The sequence below is a fragment of the Coregonus clupeaformis genome, unplaced genomic scaffold (genome assembly GCF_020615455.1).
Source record: "Coregonus clupeaformis isolate EN_2021a unplaced genomic scaffold, ASM2061545v1 scaf1199, whole genome shotgun sequence".
Taxonomy (NCBI): Eukaryota; Metazoa; Chordata; class Actinopteri; order Salmoniformes; family Salmonidae; genus Coregonus; species Coregonus clupeaformis.
The window spans coordinates 96,472-118,712 of record NW_025534653.1 but is presented as its reverse complement, the minus strand read 5'-3'; the positions used below and the strand labels follow the sequence as shown (position 1 = coordinate 118,712).

The 22,241-nt window shown below is 45.9% G+C and overlaps 1 protein-coding gene across 1 annotated transcript in view; it reads right to left on the bottom strand.

Moving 5' to 3' along the window:
* The window catches only part of LOC123486425 (usherin-like), a gene marked incomplete at its 3' end in the record, with an annotated part of 76,593 nt that overhangs the window by 45,430 nt on the left and 8,922 nt on the right, over positions 1–22,241 (bottom strand). The window contains exons 5-10 of the mRNA XM_045217732.1: positions 20,476–20,804; positions 19,354–19,476; positions 18,682–18,845; positions 18,099–18,308; positions 583–785; positions 354–466 (exon numbers count right to left, since the gene is read on the bottom strand). Of these exons, the coding sequence (XP_045073667.1) occupies positions 354–466; positions 583–785; positions 18,099–18,308; positions 18,682–18,845; positions 19,354–19,476; positions 20,476–20,804 (1,142 nt within the window). The remainder of the gene's footprint in view (positions 1–353; positions 467–582; positions 786–18,098; positions 18,309–18,681; positions 18,846–19,353; positions 19,477–20,475; positions 20,805–22,241) is intronic.

Below are 22,241 nucleotides of genomic sequence, written 5' to 3'. Positions count from 1 at the left end.
CGTCAGAATTAATTAATTAACTATTGATTAAATTCCACTCTGGCAAATCTAGCGTGGCGAATTAATGAAGTGTTTGGGGCTCATGTAGGCCAGAGAGGGACATGTCAGGGCCATCGATCTGTGGTTCGTTTTCTACTGGGGCACAAGTTACACACCTCCTGATTATGACAGGTAGAGACAGGGAGAGAGAGAGAGAGAGAGAGAGAGAGAGAGAGAGGGAGAGAGAGAGAGCGGGGGAAAGGCTTCTGGCTTCATCCGCCATCACACACACATGCATGCATGAACATGCACACATATACACTTGCACACAAGCAAGCATTCACACACACTCACACACACAGAGGCTAACTCACGTGGGGCTGAGCACCTGTGTGTGTGGAGGTGCTATGTCAGCAGGTAGATCCTCCACTGTAGTCACCTGAGTAGCGTTACTCTTCACACACCCATACACAGTACACACCTCCACCTGTAATACACAACAAACACCTCACCTTTGACATAAAAACACACAAAACAGTACACCATCAAGAACAGAAGTCCTTCAAACCTGTAGGATTCAGAGGTGAGTGTGTGTGTATGTACCTTTATCTCATAGACAGTGAAGGGCAGCAGTCCTCCCAATAAGTATGATCCTGATGTGTTATCAGCAGTACCGTGTACAGTCCCGTCTAGATAGACAGAGTATTCAGTCACAGCTCCGTTAGCCTGTACAGGGGGAGACCACAGCACACGCACTGTACTGCTGTTTACTGGAACCACCTCTGGAGGAAACACTCCCTCGGGCTCTGGGAAGACACACACACACACACACATACGGGTTGAAACTCGAGTTATAAATCACACTGTCTTTCTTTCTTTCTATCATTCTTTCTCTCCCTGTTCATCTCTGTATCCCCTCCACATCCAGAAAACAGAAGACTGTGTGTGTGTGTGTGTGTGTGTGTGTGTGTGTGTGTGTGTGTGTGTGTGAGAGAGAGAGAGAGAGAAAGAGAGAGGGAGAAAAAGTGTATGTATGTCCTAGTAGGCTTTAGTGGGAAATGGAATCCCTCCTGCAGATTGCGAGGGCAAAGAGAGGCACAAGGCAGGGCCGGGGGTTAACCGGGCTAGGGGATACACACCCTGTCTCTGAGACCCAGTCCTGCTGTTACTTACACACACTGAAGAGAGGGCCAATCATCCCTCATAAGATACATCTCCCTACGCCAGCGCATACACAATTAAACCCTGTGTCTACCTAACTAACTAACTGACTGATTCACAGTGAGAATATTGCCACTTTCCCTGTGTAACGTTCATCCAATGATCATTATGATATCACACAGCCCAGCTCACAGAGCAGCGGCCCAGATAGATTGAGACACAATGACTAACATCTCCAATCTATTCTTCTTAGAGGGAACACACTTACCCAATTACAGTTTTTTTCAATTGTTTACACGCGATTTTGAAAACAGAGTTCTTTTTGTGAAAATATAATCACAATTATCCAAACACCACAATCAATTAGCAAAATTCCTAGATTGTTTGCAAAATGACACACTTCAGTCAAAACATACACACTTCAGTCAAAACATATACACATATTTGTGAAAATGCTATTTGTTTTCATTTAACCAACACAGTCATCAATGATCATACACTATTGCAGCCAGTTTCACACTGCTGTGATAAATAAAAAAACACATTTGTAAAAAAAAAAAAAAAAAAAAGATTTTTGGCCAGACATTCTTACTGTATGTGAGAGATAATTTAGGTGACAAAAAATAGTGAGAAACTCACAACATTATTCATGATTTGTTTTGAGATATAAGGAGAATGTAGACAAATACTGTAGGCCTACTATAACCTTACCAAGCACTGCACAACACTTGATGCTGCAGACTGAATATTTCAAGTATTTATTTCAATACTTACAGTATTTCTTACCATAATCAGTTACAGTAATCAACCAACAATGATATCAATTACTGTAAACAAATAAAATCCGTAGACAAATAAAAATTACTGCATGAATTACAGTACATACACTTTGACTCTGAAGAAAAGTAAAGTAAAAGTAAACAGAAATGAAAGAAAACTACTGTAAAAGCAACAAGAATACTGTAACTATCCGTCTCTCCGTCTGGCTAGATCAGGCCATAACATTTCATCCACATCACAGGCTATGTCTTCATTGGCAAGGCACCGTTGGAAGAATCGCCTTGTGTGACGAATCCACCCCTGCACTGAAGCTGCTTCAATAAGATCACATGCCTGTTCCATGGCCTGAATGAGGGGCAAACGGTCATAAGGCCGCAGGTCATATACCTTCCACCGCCACGCTGAAAAAAATTATTCTATAGGATTCAGGAAGGGGGAGTATGGGGGAAGGTATAAAACTTCAAAATCAGGGTGATCATGGAACCAGTTCTGGACTAGAGCAGCCCGATGAAATGAGACATTGTCCCAAAGCGACAATGTACCGCATCTGGTCCACTTGGTGTAATGCTGTGACAATCTCATGCAATCGGTCAAGAAATGCAAGTATCAGATTTGCATTATAGGGTCCCAGATTTGCATGGTGGTGGAGGACCCCATTTTGTGTGATAGCAGCGCAAAGGGTGATGTTACCCCCTCGCTGCCCTGGCACATTGGTGATTGCCCTGTGCCCAATTACATTTCTCCCTCTTCTTCTTGTTTTTGCAAGGTTAAATCCAGCCTCATCCACATATATAAATTCATGTTGAATTTCAGCAGCATCCATTTGCAAGACTCTCTGAAACACATTAAAGAAAATAGGATGCTATTCAATATCTATAGCACAGTATTTTTTTGTGACAGAACATTATGAGCAGTGCATGATACCACACCATAGTCAGATGAACAATGCATACCTCCACATACTCATTGCGCAGATGTTTCACTCTCTCTGAATTTCTGTCAAATGGTACCCGATACAGTTGCTTCATGTATATTTGATTTTTCTTTAGGATTCAACCTAATGTTGACAGAGAGACTCGTTGGATGTTATTGAAAATATTGTCATCATTGATGATATTGGCTTGGATTTCTCGTAGCCGGATACAATTATTGGCCAAAACCATGTTCACAATGGCGGCCTCTTGTGCACGACTAAACATAGGGCCCCTTCCACCTTGGTGTCCTCGACCCTCAATCCTATGTAAAAACAAAATAAGATAAAAATAAATAAATAAATAAATATATATATATATATATATATATATATATATATATATATATGCAGCCTACTGTCAAATGTCACAGTAAACAATATTGATTATACAAGCTTCAGTTTCAATGTATACTGTGTGGTTAGCTTACCTGTTTTCTCGATGAAATGTCCGAATTACTGACGCAACAGTATTTCTGCTGAGATTTGGTTGAACTCTTTGTCCAGCTTCCATCAGTGTCAGTCCATGGTTGATAACATGGTCAATAAGTGTTGCACGGATTTCTCGAGTCAAATTTGGTCCTCGTCTTCTTTGTTCAGGTTCTATCAACTCTTCAAGTCCTTCTCTACCTCTTCCTCTACCTAGGTGTCTTCCTCTACCTCCTTCTCTTCCTCTACCTTCTTCTCCTCTACCTATGCCTCTTCCTCTACCTCCTTCTCCTCTTCCTCTACCGCCTTCATCTCCTCTTTGAGCTCCCCCTCTCATTCTCACTCTTCTTCTTCTTCTAACTCCTTCCATTTTTGTTGAAGACAGGTGAACTCACCTGCTGCCTTTTATAGCACACCTGAGTGCTGCGTTTTCAAATTAGCACATGTGTGCTTCCACACCTGGTAGATGTGTTTATCCAATTCGTTCATTAGTGTGGTAATTGGCAATCCGGTGCTTTGTAATTACAAGGAAGTAACCTCACGATCCTTATCTGTGTCTAAGGTGTGAAAATGTGTGTAGAGTTTTACAAATCACTGTGTGTAATGTTTTGCAAAAAGGGTGAGGCGGACATTGTGTGTAATGTTGTGCAAATCTGTGGAGGTGTTTTGCTCATTGGAGTACAATTTTGCTAATTGTGTGGAAATTTTAATTTTAGTGTGTAAACAATCGTAAAAAACTGTAATTCCCTCCTGACACAATTATCCAAACCCAACCCACTGCACTACATTTCACTTCCACGATAGCATTATCAACGCAAGACTTAACACCAGACACACACAAACACATGAATGGAGGCACGCAGACACACACACACACATACACACACACACACTCAAAATGTGCGCCTGGCTTTTTAATTATCTGTGTGTATGTGTTTGTGTGTGTGTGACTGTGTGCGACTGTGTGTGTGTGTATAACAGTGGTTACAGATCTCTGGCCTTACGGCAGTAGAATAATGTAATGGAAGGACCCCTGGAGCCTCTAAGCTAAATGACCCGTGGCCCAGCTTTAGGAGCTAATGACTTTAAAATGTTTTTCAAATCAAATCAAAGTTTATTGGTCACATACACATATTTAGCAGATGTTATAGCGGATGTAGCAAAATGCTTGTGTTTCGAGCTCCAACAGTGCAGTAGTATCTAACAATTCACAACAATACACACAATACACACAAATCTAAAAGTAATAGAATGGAATTAAGAAACATATCAATATTAGGACGAGCAATGTCGGAGTGGCATAGACTAAAATACAGTAGAATAGAATACAGTATATACATATGAGATAAAAATGCTGATCTGATTAGGTGGAGAGAGAGAGACAGAGGGAGGGATGGAGAGAGAGAGAGAGAGAGAGAGTAAGCGAACGAGAGAGAGAGAAGAGGAGAGAGAGAGAGAGAGAGAGAGAGAGAGAGATAAATAAATCGTTATAACACTGTATATAGACATAATATGACATTTGAAAGGTCTTTATTATTTTGGAACTTTTGTGAGTGTAATGTTTACTGTTCATTTTTTATTGTTTATTTCACTTTTCACTTGCTTTGGCAATGTAAACATAAGTGTCCCATGCCAATAAAGCCCCTTAAATGTAAATTGAACATTTGAAAGAGAGAAAGATAAGAGAAAACCCACAGTACCTACAGAGATGGAGTCTTGATCTTGTGGTCTTGATCTTGAGACCACTGGAGACCACTTAAATGCCCATGGTCTTGGTCTGGGTCTACGCTAATGGTATTAAAGAACACTGTAGTCTTTGTAGTGTGAAGGGATCTTGCAAGCCAGATGGGCATGCAATGGTTAATGTTTAGGAAGATTATGTTTTAAGATGGTTGGTCTTGGTCTGGGTCTTATTTTTCTACATTTAGGGCAACGTTTTCCTGTTGCGCTGTGAACTAATGCACCGCTACGTTCTAAATAACGGGAGCTCCGATAGTGTATCGTAACTATTTTTGTACATGATGTTTCCGCCATCGTTTCCTATGACCGAAAAGAGCTTCTGGACGTCAGAACAGCTATCACTAACCTCGATTTGGATGAGGACTACTACTTCAATGAGTCGGAGGTGAAGGACATATTGATTATCCTGGACCAGGCCTAAATCCCCGACACTTGGAGGAGGCGGTGCTATAGAGGCCGGCGTGCCGGATACCTGACGAGACTACGTTGGAGAGTGGATAAACCTCCTCTTGCACTTTCTATTGGCAAATAAACTGGACGAGCTCCGTTCGAGACTATCCTATCAACGTGATCTGAAGAACTGTAATATCCTTTCATCAAATTTTTTGGTACCTGTCTATTTACCACCACAAACCACTAATACCGCACTCAACGACCTGTATAGGGCCATAAGCAAACAAGAAAATGCTCACCCAGAGACAGCGCTCCTAGTGGCCAGGGATTTTAATGCAGGAAAACTGAAATCCATTTTACCTCATTTCTACCACAATGTCACCTGTGCAACTAGAGGCAAAAACAACTTTACATCACCTTTACTCCACACACAGAGACGCATACAAAGCTCTCCCTCGCCCTCCGTTTGGCAAATCTGACCATAACTATATCCTCCTGATTCATGCTCACAAGCAAAAACTCAAACAGGAAGTACTCGCTCAATACGGAAGTGGTCAGATGAAGTGAATGCTAAGCTACAGGACTGTTTCGCTAGCACAGACTGGAATATGTTCCGGGATTCATCCGATGGCATTGAGAACTGTACCACATCAGTCACTGGCTTCATTAATTAGTGCATCGATGACGTCGTCCCCACAGTGACCGTACATACATATCCCAACCAGAATCCTGGATTACAGGCAACATCCACACTGAGCTAAAGGCTAGAGCTGCCGCTTTCAATTAGCGGGACACTAATCCGGACAGTTTTAAGAAATCCCGCTACGCCCTCAGACGAACCATCAAACAGGCAAAGCGTCAACACAGGACCAAGATCGAATCCTACTACACCGGCTCTGATGCTCATCGGATATGGCAGGACTTGCAAACTATCACGGATTACAAACCCAGCCGCGAGCTGTCCAGTGACGTGAGCCTACCAGACGAGCTAAATATCTTCTATGCTCGATTTGAGGAAAGCAACACTGAACCATGCATGAGAGCACCAGCTGTTCCGGACGACTGTGTGATGACGCTCTCCGTAGCCGATATGAGTAAGACCTTTAAACAGATTAACATTCACAAGGCCAATTAAGGGAGTGATGGTAGGTTTAAGGGGAAACTAATAAATAAGGAAAATACATAAACAAATATATATATATTTCCCCCAAAATATATGGGGGATTGGAAATGATGTAGATAATTACATTGATAGAAGCCATAATTTATCTGCAATATTAAAGCTGATCCACCCTCCCCCAAAATACAATAATAATAATTGAATTTAAAAAACAAACATTTACAAGGCCGCAGAGCTAGACGGATTACCAGGACACGTACTCAGAGCATGTGCTGACCAGCTGGAAAGTGTATTCACTGACATTTTCATCCTCTCCCTGACCCAGTCTGTAATACCTACATGTTTCAAGCAGACCTCACATAGTCCCTGTGCCCAAGAACGCCAAGGTAACCTGTCTAAATGACGATTGCCCCGTAGCACTCACATTTGTAGCCATGAAATGCTTTGAAAGGCTGGTCATGGCTCACATCAATACCATCATCCCAAACACCCTGGACCCACTCCAATTCGCATACCGCCCCAACAGATCCACAGATGACGCGATCTCTATTGCACTCCACACTATCCTTTCCCACTTGGACAAAAGGAACACCTACGTGATAATGCTGTTCATTGACTACAGCTCAGCGTTCAACACTGTAGTGCCTTCCAAGCTCATCACTAAGCTAAGGACCCTGGGATTAAACACCTCCCTCTGCAACTGGATCCTGCACTTCCTGACAGGGCACCCCCAGATGGTAAGGGTAGGCAACAACACGTCTGCCATGCTGATCCTCAGGGGTGCGTGCTTAGTCCTCTCCTGTACTCCCTGTTCATCCATGACTGCGTGGCTGCGCACGACTCCAACACCATCATCAAGTTTGCCGACGACACGACGGTGGTAGACCTGATTACCGACGACGATGAGACAGCCTATAGGGAGGAAGTCAGAGACCTGGCAGTGTGGTGCCTGGACAACAACCTCTCCCTCAACGTTAGCAAGACAAAGGAGCTGATCTTGGACTACAGGAAACAGATGGCCGAGCATGGCCCCATTCACATCGACAGGGCTGTAGTGGAGCGGGTTGAGAGTTTCAAGTTCCTCGGTGTCAACAACACTAAGGACCTATCATGGTCCAAACACACCAACACAGTCATGACGAGGGCACACCCTCAGGAGGCTGAAAATATTTGGCATGGGCCTTCAGATCCTCAAAAACTTGTCAGCGGAAGGCCCTAAAAATTGTCAAAGACACCCAAGCCATAGATTGTTCTCTCAACTACCGAATGGCAAGCGGTACCGGAGTGCCAAGTGTGGGACCAAAAGGCTCCTGAACAACTTCTACCCCCAAGCCATAAGACTGCTGAACAGTTAATTAAATGGCTACCCGGACTATTTGCATTGACCCCCTCTTGCACTGGCTCTATGCACACTCACTGGACTCTACCCACACACTCACACATACTACACTGACACTCCAACACACACACACACACACACACTACATATGCTCACACACATAAAACACACACACACACATGCATATTGACACCAAACACACACACACTCACACAAAGACACACTTACACTCTTCACATAAGCTGCTGCTACTCTGTTTATTATCTATCCTGATTGCCTAGTCACTTTTACCCCTACCTACATGTACAGTGCATTTGGAAAGTATTCAGACCCCTTGACTTTTTCCACATTTTGTTACGTTACATCCTTATTCTAAAATGGATTAAATACATGTTTCCCTCATCAACGAAGCAAAAACAGGTTTTTTGATTTTTTTGAAAATGTATAAAAAACAGAAATATCACATTTACATATTACATTTACATCAGTATTCAGACCCTTTACTCAGTACTTTGTTGAAGGACCTTTGGCAGCGATTACAGCCTCAAGTCTTCTTCCATTCATCTCTGCAGATCTTCTCAAGCTCTGTCAGGTTGGATGGGGAGCGCCGCTGCACAGCTATTTTCAGGTCTCTCCAGAGATGTTCAATCGGATTCAAGTCCGGGCTCTTGCTGGGCCACACAAGGACATTCAGAGACTTGTCCCGAAGCCACTACTGCATTGTCTTGGCTGTGTGCTTAGGGTCGTTGTCCTGTTGGAAGGTGAACCTTCACCCAAGTCTGTGGTCCTGAGCACTCTGGAGCAGGTTTTCATCAAAGATCTCTCTATACTTTGCTCCGTTCATTTTTCCCTCAATCCTGACTAGTCTCCCCTGCCGCTGAAAAACATTCCCACAGCATAATGTTGCCACCGCCATGTTTCACCGTAGAGATGGTGCCAGGTTTCCTCCAGACGTGACGCTTGGCATTCAGGCGAAATAGTTATATCTTGGAATCTTGTTTCTCATGGTCTGAGAGTCTTTAGGTGCCTTTTGGCAAACTCCTATCGGGCTCACATGTGCCTTTTACTGAGGAGTGGCTTCCGTCTGACCACTCTACCATAAAGGCTTGATTGGTGGAGTGCTGCAGAGATGGTTGTCCTTCTGGAAGGTTCTCCCATCTCGACAGAGGAACTCTGGAGCTCTGTCAGAGTGACCATCAGGTTCTTGGTCACCTCCCTGACCAAGGCCCTTCTCCCCCGATTGCTCAGTTTGGCCGGGTGGCCAGCTCTAGGAAGAGTCTTGGTGGTTCCAAACTTCTTCCATTTAAGAATGATGGATGCCACTGTGTTATTGGGGACCTTCAATGCTGCAGACATTTTTTGGTACCCTTCCCCAGATCTGTGCCTCGACAAAATCCTGTCCCGGAGCTTTACGGACAATTCCTTCGACCTCATGGCTTGGTTTTTGCTCTGACATGCACTGTCAACTGTGGAAACTTATATAGATAGGTGTGTGCTTTTCCAATCAATTGAATTTACCACAGGTGGACTACAATACAGTTGTAGAAACATCTCAAGGATGATCAATGGAAACAGGATGCACCTGAGCTGAATTTCGAGTTTCATAGCAAAGGGTCTGAATACCTATGTAAATAAGGTATTTTGCTTTTTATTTTTAATAAATTAGCAAACATTCTAAACACCTGTTTTCGCTTTGTCATTATGGGGTATTGTGTGCAGATTGATGAGGAAAAAAAAAATTTAATCAATTGTAGAATAAGGCTGTAACGTAATAAAATGTGGAAAAAGTCAAGGGGTCTGAATACATTCCGAATGCACTGTACATACGATTGAAGTCGAAAGTTTACATACACTTAGGTTGGAGTGATTCAAACTCATTTTTCAACCACTCCACAAATTTCTTGTTAACAAACTATCATTTTGGCAAGTCGGTAAGGACATCTACTTTGTGCATGACACAAGTAATTTTTCCAACAATTGTTTACAGACAGATTATTTCACTTATAATTCACTGTATCACAATTCCAGTGGGTCAGAAGTTTACATACACTAAGTTGACTGTGCCTTTAAACAGCTTGGAAAATTCCAGAAAATGATGTCATGGCTTTAGAAGCTTCTGATAGGCTAATTGATATCACTTGAGTCAATTGGAGGTGTACCTGTGGATGTATTTCAAGGCCTACCTTCAAACTCAGTGCCTCTTTACTTGACATCATGGGAAAATCAAAAGAAATGAGCCAAGACCTCAGAAAGAAAATTGTAGACCTTCACAAGTCTGGTTCATCCTTGGGAGCAATTTCCAAACGCCTGAAGGTACCACGTTCATCAGCTCAGGAAGGAGACGCGTAACCATCATTATGTATGGCGGAAAAAGGGGGTGGCTTGCAAGCCGAAGAACACCATCCCAACTGTGAAGGACGGTGGTGGCAGCATCATGCTGTGGGGGTGCTTTGCTGCAGGAGGGACTGGTGCACTTCACAAAATAGAGGAAGGAAAATTATGTGGATATATTGAAGCAACATCTCAACACATCAGTCAGGAAGTTAAACCTTGGTCGCAAATGGGTCTTCCAAATGGACAATGACCCCAAGCATACTACCAAAGTTGTGGCAAAATGGCTTAAGGACAACAAAGTCAAGGTATTGGAGTGGCCATCACAAAGCCCTGACCTCAATCCTATAGAAAATGTGTGGGCAGAACTGAAAAAACATGTGCGAGCAAGGAGGCCTACAAAGCTGACTCAGTTACACCAGCTCTGTCAGGAGGAATGGGCCAAAATTCACCCAATTTATTGTGGGAAGCTTGTGGAAGGCTACCCGAAACGTTTGACCTAAGTTAAACAATTTAAAAGCAATGCTACCAAATACTAATTGAGTGTATGTAAACTTCTGACCCACTGGGAATGTGATGAAAGCTGAAATAAATCATTATTATTCTGACATTTCACATTCTTAAAATAAAGTGGTGATCCTAACTGACCTAAGACAGGGAATTTGTACTAGGATTAAATGTCAGGAATTGTGAAAAACTGAGTTTAAATGTCTTTGGCTAAGGTGTATGTAAACTTCCGACTTCAACTGTACCTCAACTACCTCAACTACCTCGTACCTGTCACACCCTGGTTCTGGGACTCATTATGTTGAGCCAGGGTGTGTTCATTCATTGGGTGTATTTCTATGTTGGTATTTCTGTTGGGTTCATTTCTATGTTTGAATGAATGACTCCCAATCAGAGGCAACGAGTGTCAGCTGTGTGCTGGTTGTCTCTGATTGGGAGCCATATTTAACTGTCTGTGTTTCACTTTGTGTTTGTGGGTTTTTGTTCCTTATCGGTCAGTGTCACCGTGGACTTCACGAGTCGTGTTTTGTTTTGTATACTTTAACTCATTAAAGTCATGTTTGTTTCACACGCTGCGCCTTGGTCTACTCCTTACCCAGACGTTCGTGACAGAAAAACCCACCATACAAGGACCAAGCAGCGTGTCCAGGAGCAGGCAGCCTGGTCATGGGAGGAAGCGCCAGGAAAGGAGATGGAGAGGCTGGCGATGGCCCAGGTGGGCAAAGTGTGGTCCTGGGAGGACATGCTCGGGGGCAAGGGACCTTGGGGTAGGATCAAGGCCCTGGCGAGAGAGGAGCAGCGGCGTCAGCAGTGCCATCGTCGGACGGACGAGAGGCACCCCCAAGAATTTTTTAGGGGGGGGCACACGGCATGGGCGACTGGGCAGCAGGAGGCTGCCACAGGGCGAAATAGGAGAAGAGGAGAGAAGGCCACCGGGTTACGGGAGCCATTGGCGAGAGGAGGGAAGGAAGTCGTAGAGGCACGGCGAGAGGGACTGAGGTGTATTGCCAGTCCGGTCCGGCCCGTTCCTGATCCCCGTTTAAAGCCAGTGGTGTGTGTTCCCAGTACGGTCCGGCCTGTCCCTGCTCCACGCACCAAACCTACGGTGTGCGTCGCCAGCCCAGCCCGGCCTGTCCCTGCTCCACGCATCAAACCTACGGTGTGCGTCGCCAGCCCTGCCCGGCCTGTCCCTGCTCCACGCACCAAGCCTACGGTGTGCGTCGCCAGCCCTGCCCGGCCTGTCCCTGCTCCACGCACCAAGCCTACGGTGTGCGTCGCCAGCCCTGCCCGGCCTGTTCCTGCTCCACGCACCAAACCTACGGTGTGCGTCGACAGCCCAGCCCGGCCTGTTCCTGCTCCACGCACCAAGCCTACGGTGTGCGTCGCCAGCCCAGCCCGGCCTGTTCCTGCTCCACGCACCAAACCTACGGTGTGCGTCGCCAGCCCAGCCCGGCCTGTTCCTGCTCCACGCACCAAGCCTACGGTGTGCGTCGCCAACCCTGCCCGGCCTGTCCCTGCTCCACGCACCAAGCCTACGGTGTGCGTCGCCAGCCCAGCCCGGCCTGTTCCTGCTCCACGCACCAAGCCTACGGGGTGCGTCGTCAGCCTGGTCCAGCCCGTTCCTGCCACTCGCACCAAGCCAGGGGTGCGAGTCGTCAGCCTGGTCCAGCCCGTTCCTGCCACTCGCACCAAGCCAGGGGTGCGAGTCGTCAGCCTGGTTCAGCCCGTTCCTGCTACTCGCACCAAGCCCGGGGTGCGAGTCGTCAGCCTGGTAAGACCGGTCAGCTGCTCCACAACGGAGCGTAAGCAATCCGCTCCGTCAATGTCCAGTCCAGATCCAGCCAGCGGGGTCAGACCGGACCAGGGGCGCTATGGGGGGTTGATTGGAGGGTGGTGGGCAAGGCCGGAGCCAGAACCGCCGCCGAGGAGGTATGCCCACCCAGCCCTCCCCTGTTTAGCTCTTATTGAGGCGCGGTCGCAGTCCGCGCCTTTAGGGGGGGGTACTGTCACACCCTGGTTCTGGGACTCATTATGTTGAGCCAGGGTGTGTTCATTCATTGGGTGTATTTCTATGTTGGTATTTCTGTTGGGTTCATTTCTATGTTTGAATGAATGACTCCCAATCAGAGGCAACGAGTGTCAGCTGTGTGCTGGTTGTCTCTGATTGGGAGCCATATTTAACTGTCTGTGTTTCACTTTGTGTTTGTGGGTTTTTGTTCCTTATCCTTCCGTGTCACCGTGGACTTCACGAGTCGTGTTTTGTTTTGTATACTTTAACTCATTAAAGTCATGTTTGTTTCACACGCTGCGCCTTGGTCTACTCACTCCTACGACGATCGTGACAGTACCCCTGCACATTGATTCGGTACCGGTACTCCTTGTATATAGCCTCGTTGTTGTTATTTTATTGTGTTACTATTTCCTTTGTATTTTTTTATTAGCTAATTTATTTTTCCAATTTTTTCTTACTTTTTAACTTTGCGTTGTTGGGAATGGGCTCATAAGTATGCATTTCACAGTAAAGTCTACACCTGTTGTATTCAGCACGTGACAAATCTAATTTCATTTCATTTCATTTGTACAGATGAAATGTACCGGGAGCGGGAGGTAAGCTTGGCTTCTTAAATGGTGTCGAGTAAAGCTTAAACCATGTATTTAGATTGTAGGTAGGTATTGTAGTTAGGTATTGTAGGTAGTTTATCTAGGTAGTTATTGTAGGTTATTGTAGGTAATTATTGAAGGTAATTATTGTATTCGGCTGAGCCCGATGAAGCACGAGGCTAGCTAACCGACTTGGACCAATAAAGCTAGCTAGCTAGCGGGTAGCTACTGGTAACTATTAGCAACTGTGGACAGTTGTTTCCAATGTTATTTCACGCTTAAGAGTACCTGTAATTATGCCAGCTAGCTACCTACCATTCAGCTGTTTTTCTAACCTCATTATCTGAAGCGTTAACGTTAGGTAGTTAGTATCTACTGTACTCGAAATGTAGCTATCTTGTTGCTACCTGGATAGCTAACTAAACAATAGCTGGAACGACCTATCTTTAATATTTGGAGACGCTTTCTCTCCGTTGGGACAGATGCGAACTGGCTGAATCGATTCAGTGGCTAGCTTTGCACTTAACTGGCTAACAGTAGCTACTAAGGGTAAGTTATAACCTACATTTATTTTTGTTTTGTTTTTACATACTGGTAACAAGAGTCGTTCAAGGGAATTCGGGACATGGGTGACTAGTTAACGTTAGCTTGGCTCTCTCTGTGTGTTTCGTGCCATCGTAGGAGGGATGGTTCGTTGGCAGAGAGCAATGGCTAGCTAGTATGCTAACTATTCTAGCTAACTAACTGGCTGAATAAGTTGACGACGTACTCACTCAAACTGTCAAAACTAATCCAAAACTTTACACAACGTTAGACACGGACATGAATTATCTGTTTGGCGTGTTAACACACTGGTTTGTTGTAACCGAGTATTGATGCTAAACCGTGTTATTGGAGGCTGGCATGCTAGTTGGCTATGGCGTCATAGGATTCGGTGCCCTGGACGGTTTTCACGGAAGAATACTGTACCATTAGCTAGCTGAATAAACTAAGTTAGAGCCTATTCCTAGAAAACATTGAACCCCTGTAGTTTACAACAATTATAATTTCTAAAGTGGAAGTTGGGAGAGTTATATTTGAGTGTTTCAGTGAAAGGTAAGTGTGGGAGGCCCCGCTCTCTAGCTTTCCCAGATGTTTAGTTCATTTCATTCCGATCACCTTTGCATTATTGTAGCCTTTTTCTGTAGCCTGTCAATTATGTGTCTGTCTATCCCTGTTCTCTCCTCTCTGCACAGGCCATACAAACGCTTCACACCGCGTGGCTGCTGCCACTCTAACCTGGTGGTCCCTGCGCGCACGACCCACGTGGAGTTCCAGGTCTCCGGCAGCCTCTGGAATTGCCGTTCTGCGGCCAACAAGGCAGAGTTAATCTCAGCCTATGCTACCCTCCAGTCCCTCGACTTCTTGGCGCTGACGGAAACATGGATTACCACAGAAAACACTGCTACTCCTACTGCTCTTTCCTCGTCTGACCATGTGTTCTCGCATAGCCCGAGAGCATCTGGTCAGAGCGGCCGTGGCACAGGAATCCTCATCTCTCCCAAGTGGACATTCTCTCTTTTTCCCCTGACCCATCTGTCTATCTCCTCATTTGAATTCCATGCTGTCACAGTCACTAGCCCATTCAAGCTTAACATTCTTGTCATTTATCGCCCTCCAGGTTCCCTTGGAGAGTTCATCAATGAGCTTGACGCCTTGATAAGTTCCTTTCCTGAGGCTGGCTCACCCCTCACAGTTCTGGGTGACTTTAACCTCCCTACGTCTGCCTTTGACTCATTTCTCTCTGCCTCCTTCTTTCCACTCCTTTCCTCTTTTGACCTCACCCTCTCACCGTCCCCCCCTACTCACAAGGCAGGCAATACGCTTGACCTCATCTTTACTAGATGCTGTTCTTCTACTAATCTCACTGCAACTCCACTCCAAGTCTCCAACCACTACATTGTATCCTTTTCTCTCTTGCTCTCCTCCAACACTACTCACTCTGCCCCTACTCCGATGGTAATGTGCCGTCGCAACCTTCGTTCTCTCTCTCCCGCTACTCTCTCCTCTTCCATCCTATCATCTCTTCCCTCCGCTAAATCCTTCTCCCTCCGATCTCCTGATTCTGCCTCCTCAACCCTCCTCTCCTCCCTTTCTGCATCTTTTGACTCTCTATGTCCCCTACCTTCCCGGCCGGCTCGGTCCTCCCCTCCTGCTCCGTGGCTTGACGACTTATTGCGAGCTCACAGAAGAGGGCTCCGGGCAGCCGAGCGGAAATGGAGGAAAACTAGACTCCCTGCGGACCTGTCATCTTTTCACTCCCTCCTCTCTACATTCTCTTCCTCTGTTTCCGCTGCTAAAGCCACTTTCTACCACTCTAAATTTCAAGCCTCTGCCTCTAACCATAGGAAGCTCTTTGCCACCTTCTCCTCCCTGCTGAATATATAATAATAATATAATATGCCATTTAGCAGACGCTTTTATCCAAAGCGACTTACATAATCCCCCTCCTCCTCCCCCTCCCTCATCCCTCTATGTGGATGACTTCGTCAACCACTTTGAAAAGAAAGTTGACGACATCCGATCCTCATTTATTAAGTCAAATGACACCGCTGGTCCTGCTCACATTGCCCTACCCTATGCTTTGACTTCTTTCTCCCCTCTCTCTCCAGATGAAATCTTGCGACTTGTGACGGCCGGCCGCTCAACAACCTGCCCGCTTGACCCTATCCCCTCTTCTCCAGACCATTCCCGGAGACCTTCTCCCTTACCTCACCTCGCTCATCAACTCATCCTTGACCGCTGGCCATGTCCCTTCCGTCTTCAAGAGAGCGATAGTTGCACCCCTCCTCCGATCCCTCCGATGTCAACAACTACAGACCAGTATCCCTTCTTTCTTTTCTCTCCAAAACTCTTCAGCGTGCCGTCTCTAGCCAACTCTCCTGCTATCTCTCTCAGAATTACCTTCTTGATCCAAACCAGTCAGGTTTCAAGACTGGTCATTCAACTGAGACTGCTCTTCTATGTGTCACGGATGCTCTCCGCACTGCTAAAGCTAACTCTCTCGCCTCTGCTCTTATCCTTCTAGACCTATCCGCTGCCTTTGATACTGTGAACCATCAGATCCTCCTCTCCACCCTCTCCGAGTTGGGCATCTCCGGCACTGCTCACTCTTGGATTGCGTCCTACCTGACAGGTCGCTCCTACCAGGTGTTATGGCGAGAATCTGTCTCCGCACCACGTGCTCTCACCACTGGTGTCCCCCAGGGCTCAGTTCTAGGCCCTCTCCTATTCTCTCTATACACCAAGTCACTTGGCTCTGTCATATCCTCACATGGTCTCTCCTATCATTGCTACGCAGATGACACACAATTAATTTTCTCCTTTCCCCCTTCTGATAACCAGGTGGCGAATCGCATCTCTGCATGTCTGGCAGACATATCAGTGTGGATGTCGGATCACCACCTCAAGCTGAACCTCGGCAAGACGTAGCTGCTCTTCCTCCCGGGGAAGGACTGCCCGCTCCATGATCTCGCCATCACGGTTGACAACTCCATTGTGTCCTCCTCCCAGAGTGCAAAGAACCTTGGCGTGACCCTGGACAATACCCTGTCGTTCTCCGCTAACATCAAAGCGGTGACCCGATCCTGCAGGTTCATACTCTACAACATTCGCAGAGTACGACCCTACCTTACACAGGAAGCGGCACAGGTCCTAATCCAGGCACTTGTCATCTCCCGTCTGGATTACTGCAACTCGCTGTTGGCTGGGCTCCCTGCCTGTGCCATTAAACCCCTTCAACTTATCCAGAACGCTGCAGCCCGTCTGGTGTTCAACCTTCCCAAGTTCTCTCATGTCACCCCGCTACTCTGCACACTCCACTGGCTTCCAGTTGAGGCTCGCATCTACTACAAGACCATGGTGCTTGCCTACGGAGCTGTGAGGGGAACGGCACCTCCTTACCTTCAGGCTCTGATCAGACCCTACACCCAAACGAGGGCACTACGTTCATCCACCTCTGGTCTGCTGGTCCCCCTACCTCTACGGAAGCAACATTTTTTTTAAAGGTGGTTGTCCCACTGGCTATCATAAGTTGAATGCACCAATTTGTAAGTCACTCTGGATAAGAGCGTCTGCTAAATGATGTAAATATACATGTAAATGTAACTAAATCTTTGGTAAACTTTGTTTAAGAAAAGTTACAACATAATTTGCGCTGCAGATTCTAATTTCACTTTCAGTGTTTCTGTGACCAGAGAATATTGCCCTTAATAGGGTCTTGTCAAGGTCTCGATAGCAAGAGGTTGGGTCTTGGTCTGGGGCTTGTTTGTTATTTTTTTTCATTTAAAGGTGCTCTACGCATTTTTCAGAATGTATGGAATTCTATTTATTTACTACTACAGATACAACATAGATATTAAGGTCTATTTGAAGGTGGAATTGTTGAATAGAGCACCTTTCAATAGTCTTGGTCGTGTCATGGTCTTGGTCTACGTGTGGCTCTAGAGGGGTTAGATCTTGGTCTGGGTGTGGTTCTAGAGGAGTTTGCTCATGGTGCTGTTGTTGTGGTTCTAGACGGGTTAGGTCGTGGTGGTGTTGTTGTGGTTCTAGAGGGGTTGGGTCTTGGTGTAGATGTGGTTTGCGATCAGGGTGCTGGTCTGTGCTAATAGGGTTGGTGTGGTATTAGAATCACTGGGACCTTCTATTTCACAATACACTCCAACACATTTCACAACACCACCCACAACACCCACACACACCCTTCTCACCTCCGTCTTCAGTAGTACAGTAGACCTCGGTATTAGAAGTGTTGTAAGCCCCATTGGACACCTGCAGGGAAACCCTGTAGCGCGTGTTGGGCTGCAGGTCACCTATCACCATGGAATCGACCCCGGGTGGGAAGGTCAGAGTTCGTCTGAGGTGAGAGGATTCGACCCTGAGGGTGTAGAGCTCCACCTCACCCTGGAGATCCTGTAGAGCTGAGGGGTGGAGAGAGACATTTGACGGAGAACTCATTATCATAATCAACATTTGGCGGCAGGTAGCCTAGCGTTTAAGAGCGTTGGGCCAGTAACCGAAAGGTCGCTGGTTCGAATCCCAGAGCCGACTATGTGAAAAATCTGTCGATGTGCCCTTGAGCAAGGCACTTAATCCTAGTTGCGCCTGTAAGTCGCTCTTGATAAGACCGTCTGCTAAATGACAATTTGGAAAATGACTATATGGAAAATGTTCCTAGAACAGTATGGTAGGCTCGTCCTACTCTACTGAATAAGGTCCTGTTTATGTGAATAACAGTTCTAGTTTAGACTATCATGACAGAATTATATATGGCACTAAGATATAGCTTCTTACAGGGTTCTGTCCAGCTGATGTGTATGGATGTGTGGTCGATGGTCTGGACAGACAGAGAGGGCGGGTGGAGGGGTACTCCTGCCAGGGTAACACCCGTAGCCAGCTGTCCTGTAGAGTAGCCCACGTCATTATAGACCAGTAACTGGTACTGGTACCATGTGAACCTACAGCGTCAAAACGGACCAGGCAAAGGTTAGACAACACACACTCGCATTCAGGCACATACAAAGACACGCACACATGCACTCACACACACATACTGTACCAAAACACATTCTGTTTCAAAAGTGGTACAATATCTTCTACATAATAATTACTAGCAACAAGGGCTAACACCAACTTCAACGGCAACCAATTATATTTCCACTATGAACAATTTAGGCCAGCAAAGCAGCGAAAGTCCATAAAACTGCTTAAACTGCTTATGTATCTAAAAGTGTCTAACTTGAAGCTAGAGTAAACATCAGTAGTGGAGAGAGAAGCCTTTTAGCAAGCACAGGGACAAAATCAGCTGCTGCCAAATGCCAGCCAGAGATAAGCACAAAACAATTTCATTATTTGAATATTTGCTTAATGTATCTTTGAGCGGCATTAAAAGATGACATCGGAGCGCGAAACAGCTCTGTACACAGTGGTGGCGGTTTGCTCTAAAGCTAATTTTGATAATCTCACCTGCTAAGGCCTTTATCTTGGTGAAACAATTTGTCTCCGGCGTAAACATTGAACCAGCGATGGAGATCTGCCGGGAGCTGCACGGCCAGCGGCTGACGGCTTTTACGTCTGAGCAGCTCGTATCTGAGGACCATACCAAACACACGGATAATCACACACACACACACACACACACACACACACACACACACACACACACACACACACACACACACACACAGTCTATTTCCCTCTATCACTCTATTCTCTTTCTCTCTCTTGCTCTCTCTCTTTCTACCCCTCTCTCTGTCTCTTCACTCTATCCCTCTCTTTATTACTCTTTCTCTGTTCTGCAGTCTCTTTCTCTATCTCTTTCTCTATCTATCTCTCTCTCCATCTCTATCCTCTGTTTTCTGTGGTGTTAGTGTTATTCTCTCTCACAGTGATGTTAATGTGGGCTGCAATCAGAAGATCTTTATTCCAGCTTTTATAAACCAACTTAAACAAACACACTGATCTGAGCTGTGGTCGGGAAAGTACTCATGAATTGTAATGGTTTACCATGAAAACAGACTGCTCCTAATCGTGAAGAGAATAGAGTAGGAACTAAAGTGGTACACTGACACACAGATAACGAGTTAGATAATTAACACTCATGTTAACGCAAGTCTCTGTCTGGTTCAGTGAAGAGTGTGTGAGACTATTCAGAGTAATACTGATATGGATGTTGGATGCTAGTGCTACGTAGATGTTGGATGCTAGTGCTACGTAGATGTTGGATGCTAGTGCTACGTAGATGTCGGATGCTAGTGCTATGTAGATGTTGAATGCTAGTGCTACATAGATGTTGGATGCTAGTGCTACGTAGATGTCGGATGCTAGTGCTACGCAGCTGTTGGATGCTACTGCTATGTAGATGTTGGATGCTAGTGCTCTGTCTGATGTTAGCATACTGGGGCTCAGCTACAGCAGCTGCAGCAAGCTGCCTGATCTCTAACTGATCATCATCTACTTTACAACCTGACACACATTTACACACAGATGTACCTTTCTGCATTATATTTGTGTTGTGTATCTCTACCTCACAACTAAAACGCCTGAGTTTCCCCAAACTAATTGGCCTGGAAATAATACAACATTTACCTGAGGTTAGGTCCGTTGGGCCTGTCGGGAGGTTGCCAGGATATGGCCAGGAAGGACTCACTGATGGCCACCACTGCCAGTGGTGCCAGGTCCTGGGGGATTGTGGGTAGTGTAGTCACGGCAGTGGGCAGGCTCTCTGTGCAACCCCCAATAAGGCCACCCCCGGAGGAGCAGGCCAGGACGGTGACCAGGTAGTCAGTGTAGGGCACCAGGTCTGTTACCGTGACGCTGAGGTTGGACAGGTCGTCGTGGGATACGCGTGGGTTGGGAAGGCGGATCTCATAGCGGTCGATCTCTCCATTAGCGATGACAGGAGGGGACCACATGACCTGAGGAGAGAGGGAGGGAGGCACACACACATACACACACACAAACACACGCAGACACGCACATAAACACACACGCACAAAGTCATGTGGATATTCTCAATTCTTACCAAGGAAACACTGAAGGCTGTTAGTATGCAGCTGACGATCAACTGACATCATCTCTCCCAGAGTGCAGTGCAGAGGTGCAAGGGGCCGAGGGAGGCCTGTGATTGGCCGCTCAGAATGTTCTGTGCTTTAGAATGCTTTTAGATGGATGAGTTCCAGGAAGTGATGTTGTACTGTACAGTGTGTGTGCGTGCAAACAGCGCATGTGTGTGTGCTTGCGCATGCCTACGTGTGTATGTATGTATGGGAATTACATGCATGCATGTGTGTGTGTGTGTGTGTGTGTGTGTGTGTGTGTGTGTGTGTGTGTGTGTGTGTGTGTCTGCGTACAGCTCTGCACCATGCAGAAAGAGAGAGAGACACCCTGACATTGAGTGGCAGATTCCCTTCAACACATTTAAAACAGGGTTCATCCCTGCAGTCCAACATGCTAAAATAATGAAACCGCAGTAATGGAATTGTTATATGCAAAAACTACAGCATGTTGCCTAGCTAGCGCTGCCTGCATGTGATTTTGACAGCATTTCAGGGAATTAAAAAAGCTAATAAAAAGGCTAAAAGTGTGTGGAATTGCTATGCAGTTAAAAGCGGAGCTTGTAGAAAAATATGGAATGTGTGATTAGGAAGAGGAATTCAACTGCTCTGATTTTCGGTAAATAGGTGAGAAGGTGAGGTAATGGTGTGACCCGTAACACACACACACACACACACACACACACACACACACACACACACACACACACACACACACACGCATGGGGTGGGGTGGCGTTAGGTAGCTCATTTGCCAGAGTGCGGGTGCTTGCGGATGTAATTTCCAGATTGAATGCCCTGATGTAATCTGTGGATAGTGGAGATCAGAGAGGAGAGAGACAGAGGCCTGGGACTGACAGGTACAGGAAAGAGCCATTCACAAACAAACACACACACACACACACACACACACACACACACACACTCTACTATAAGTAAGTGCTCAGGGCTGTGTGTGTGTGTGTGTGTGTGTGTGTGTGTGTGTGTGTGTGTGTGTGTGTGTGTGTGTGTGTGTGTGTGTGTGTGTGTGTGTGTGTGTGTGTGTGTGTGGGTGGGTGTGGGTGTGTCTGTGATGGCATTCACTTCAATTTCGTTCAATTTCAAAATAACTAGAAAAACAAAGGAATAAAATACAAAGAAAATAAGTAACAAATCACCACTAGCTGTGAATAAGCACACCAACACTAGACTGCAGGAAGCCCCAGTGATTGCTAAGACAACCAGACAAAACACACTGAGACCACTGAACCAGTCTGTTGGTAAATAAATAAACTGCAGAATAAACTGCTGAATATGCAA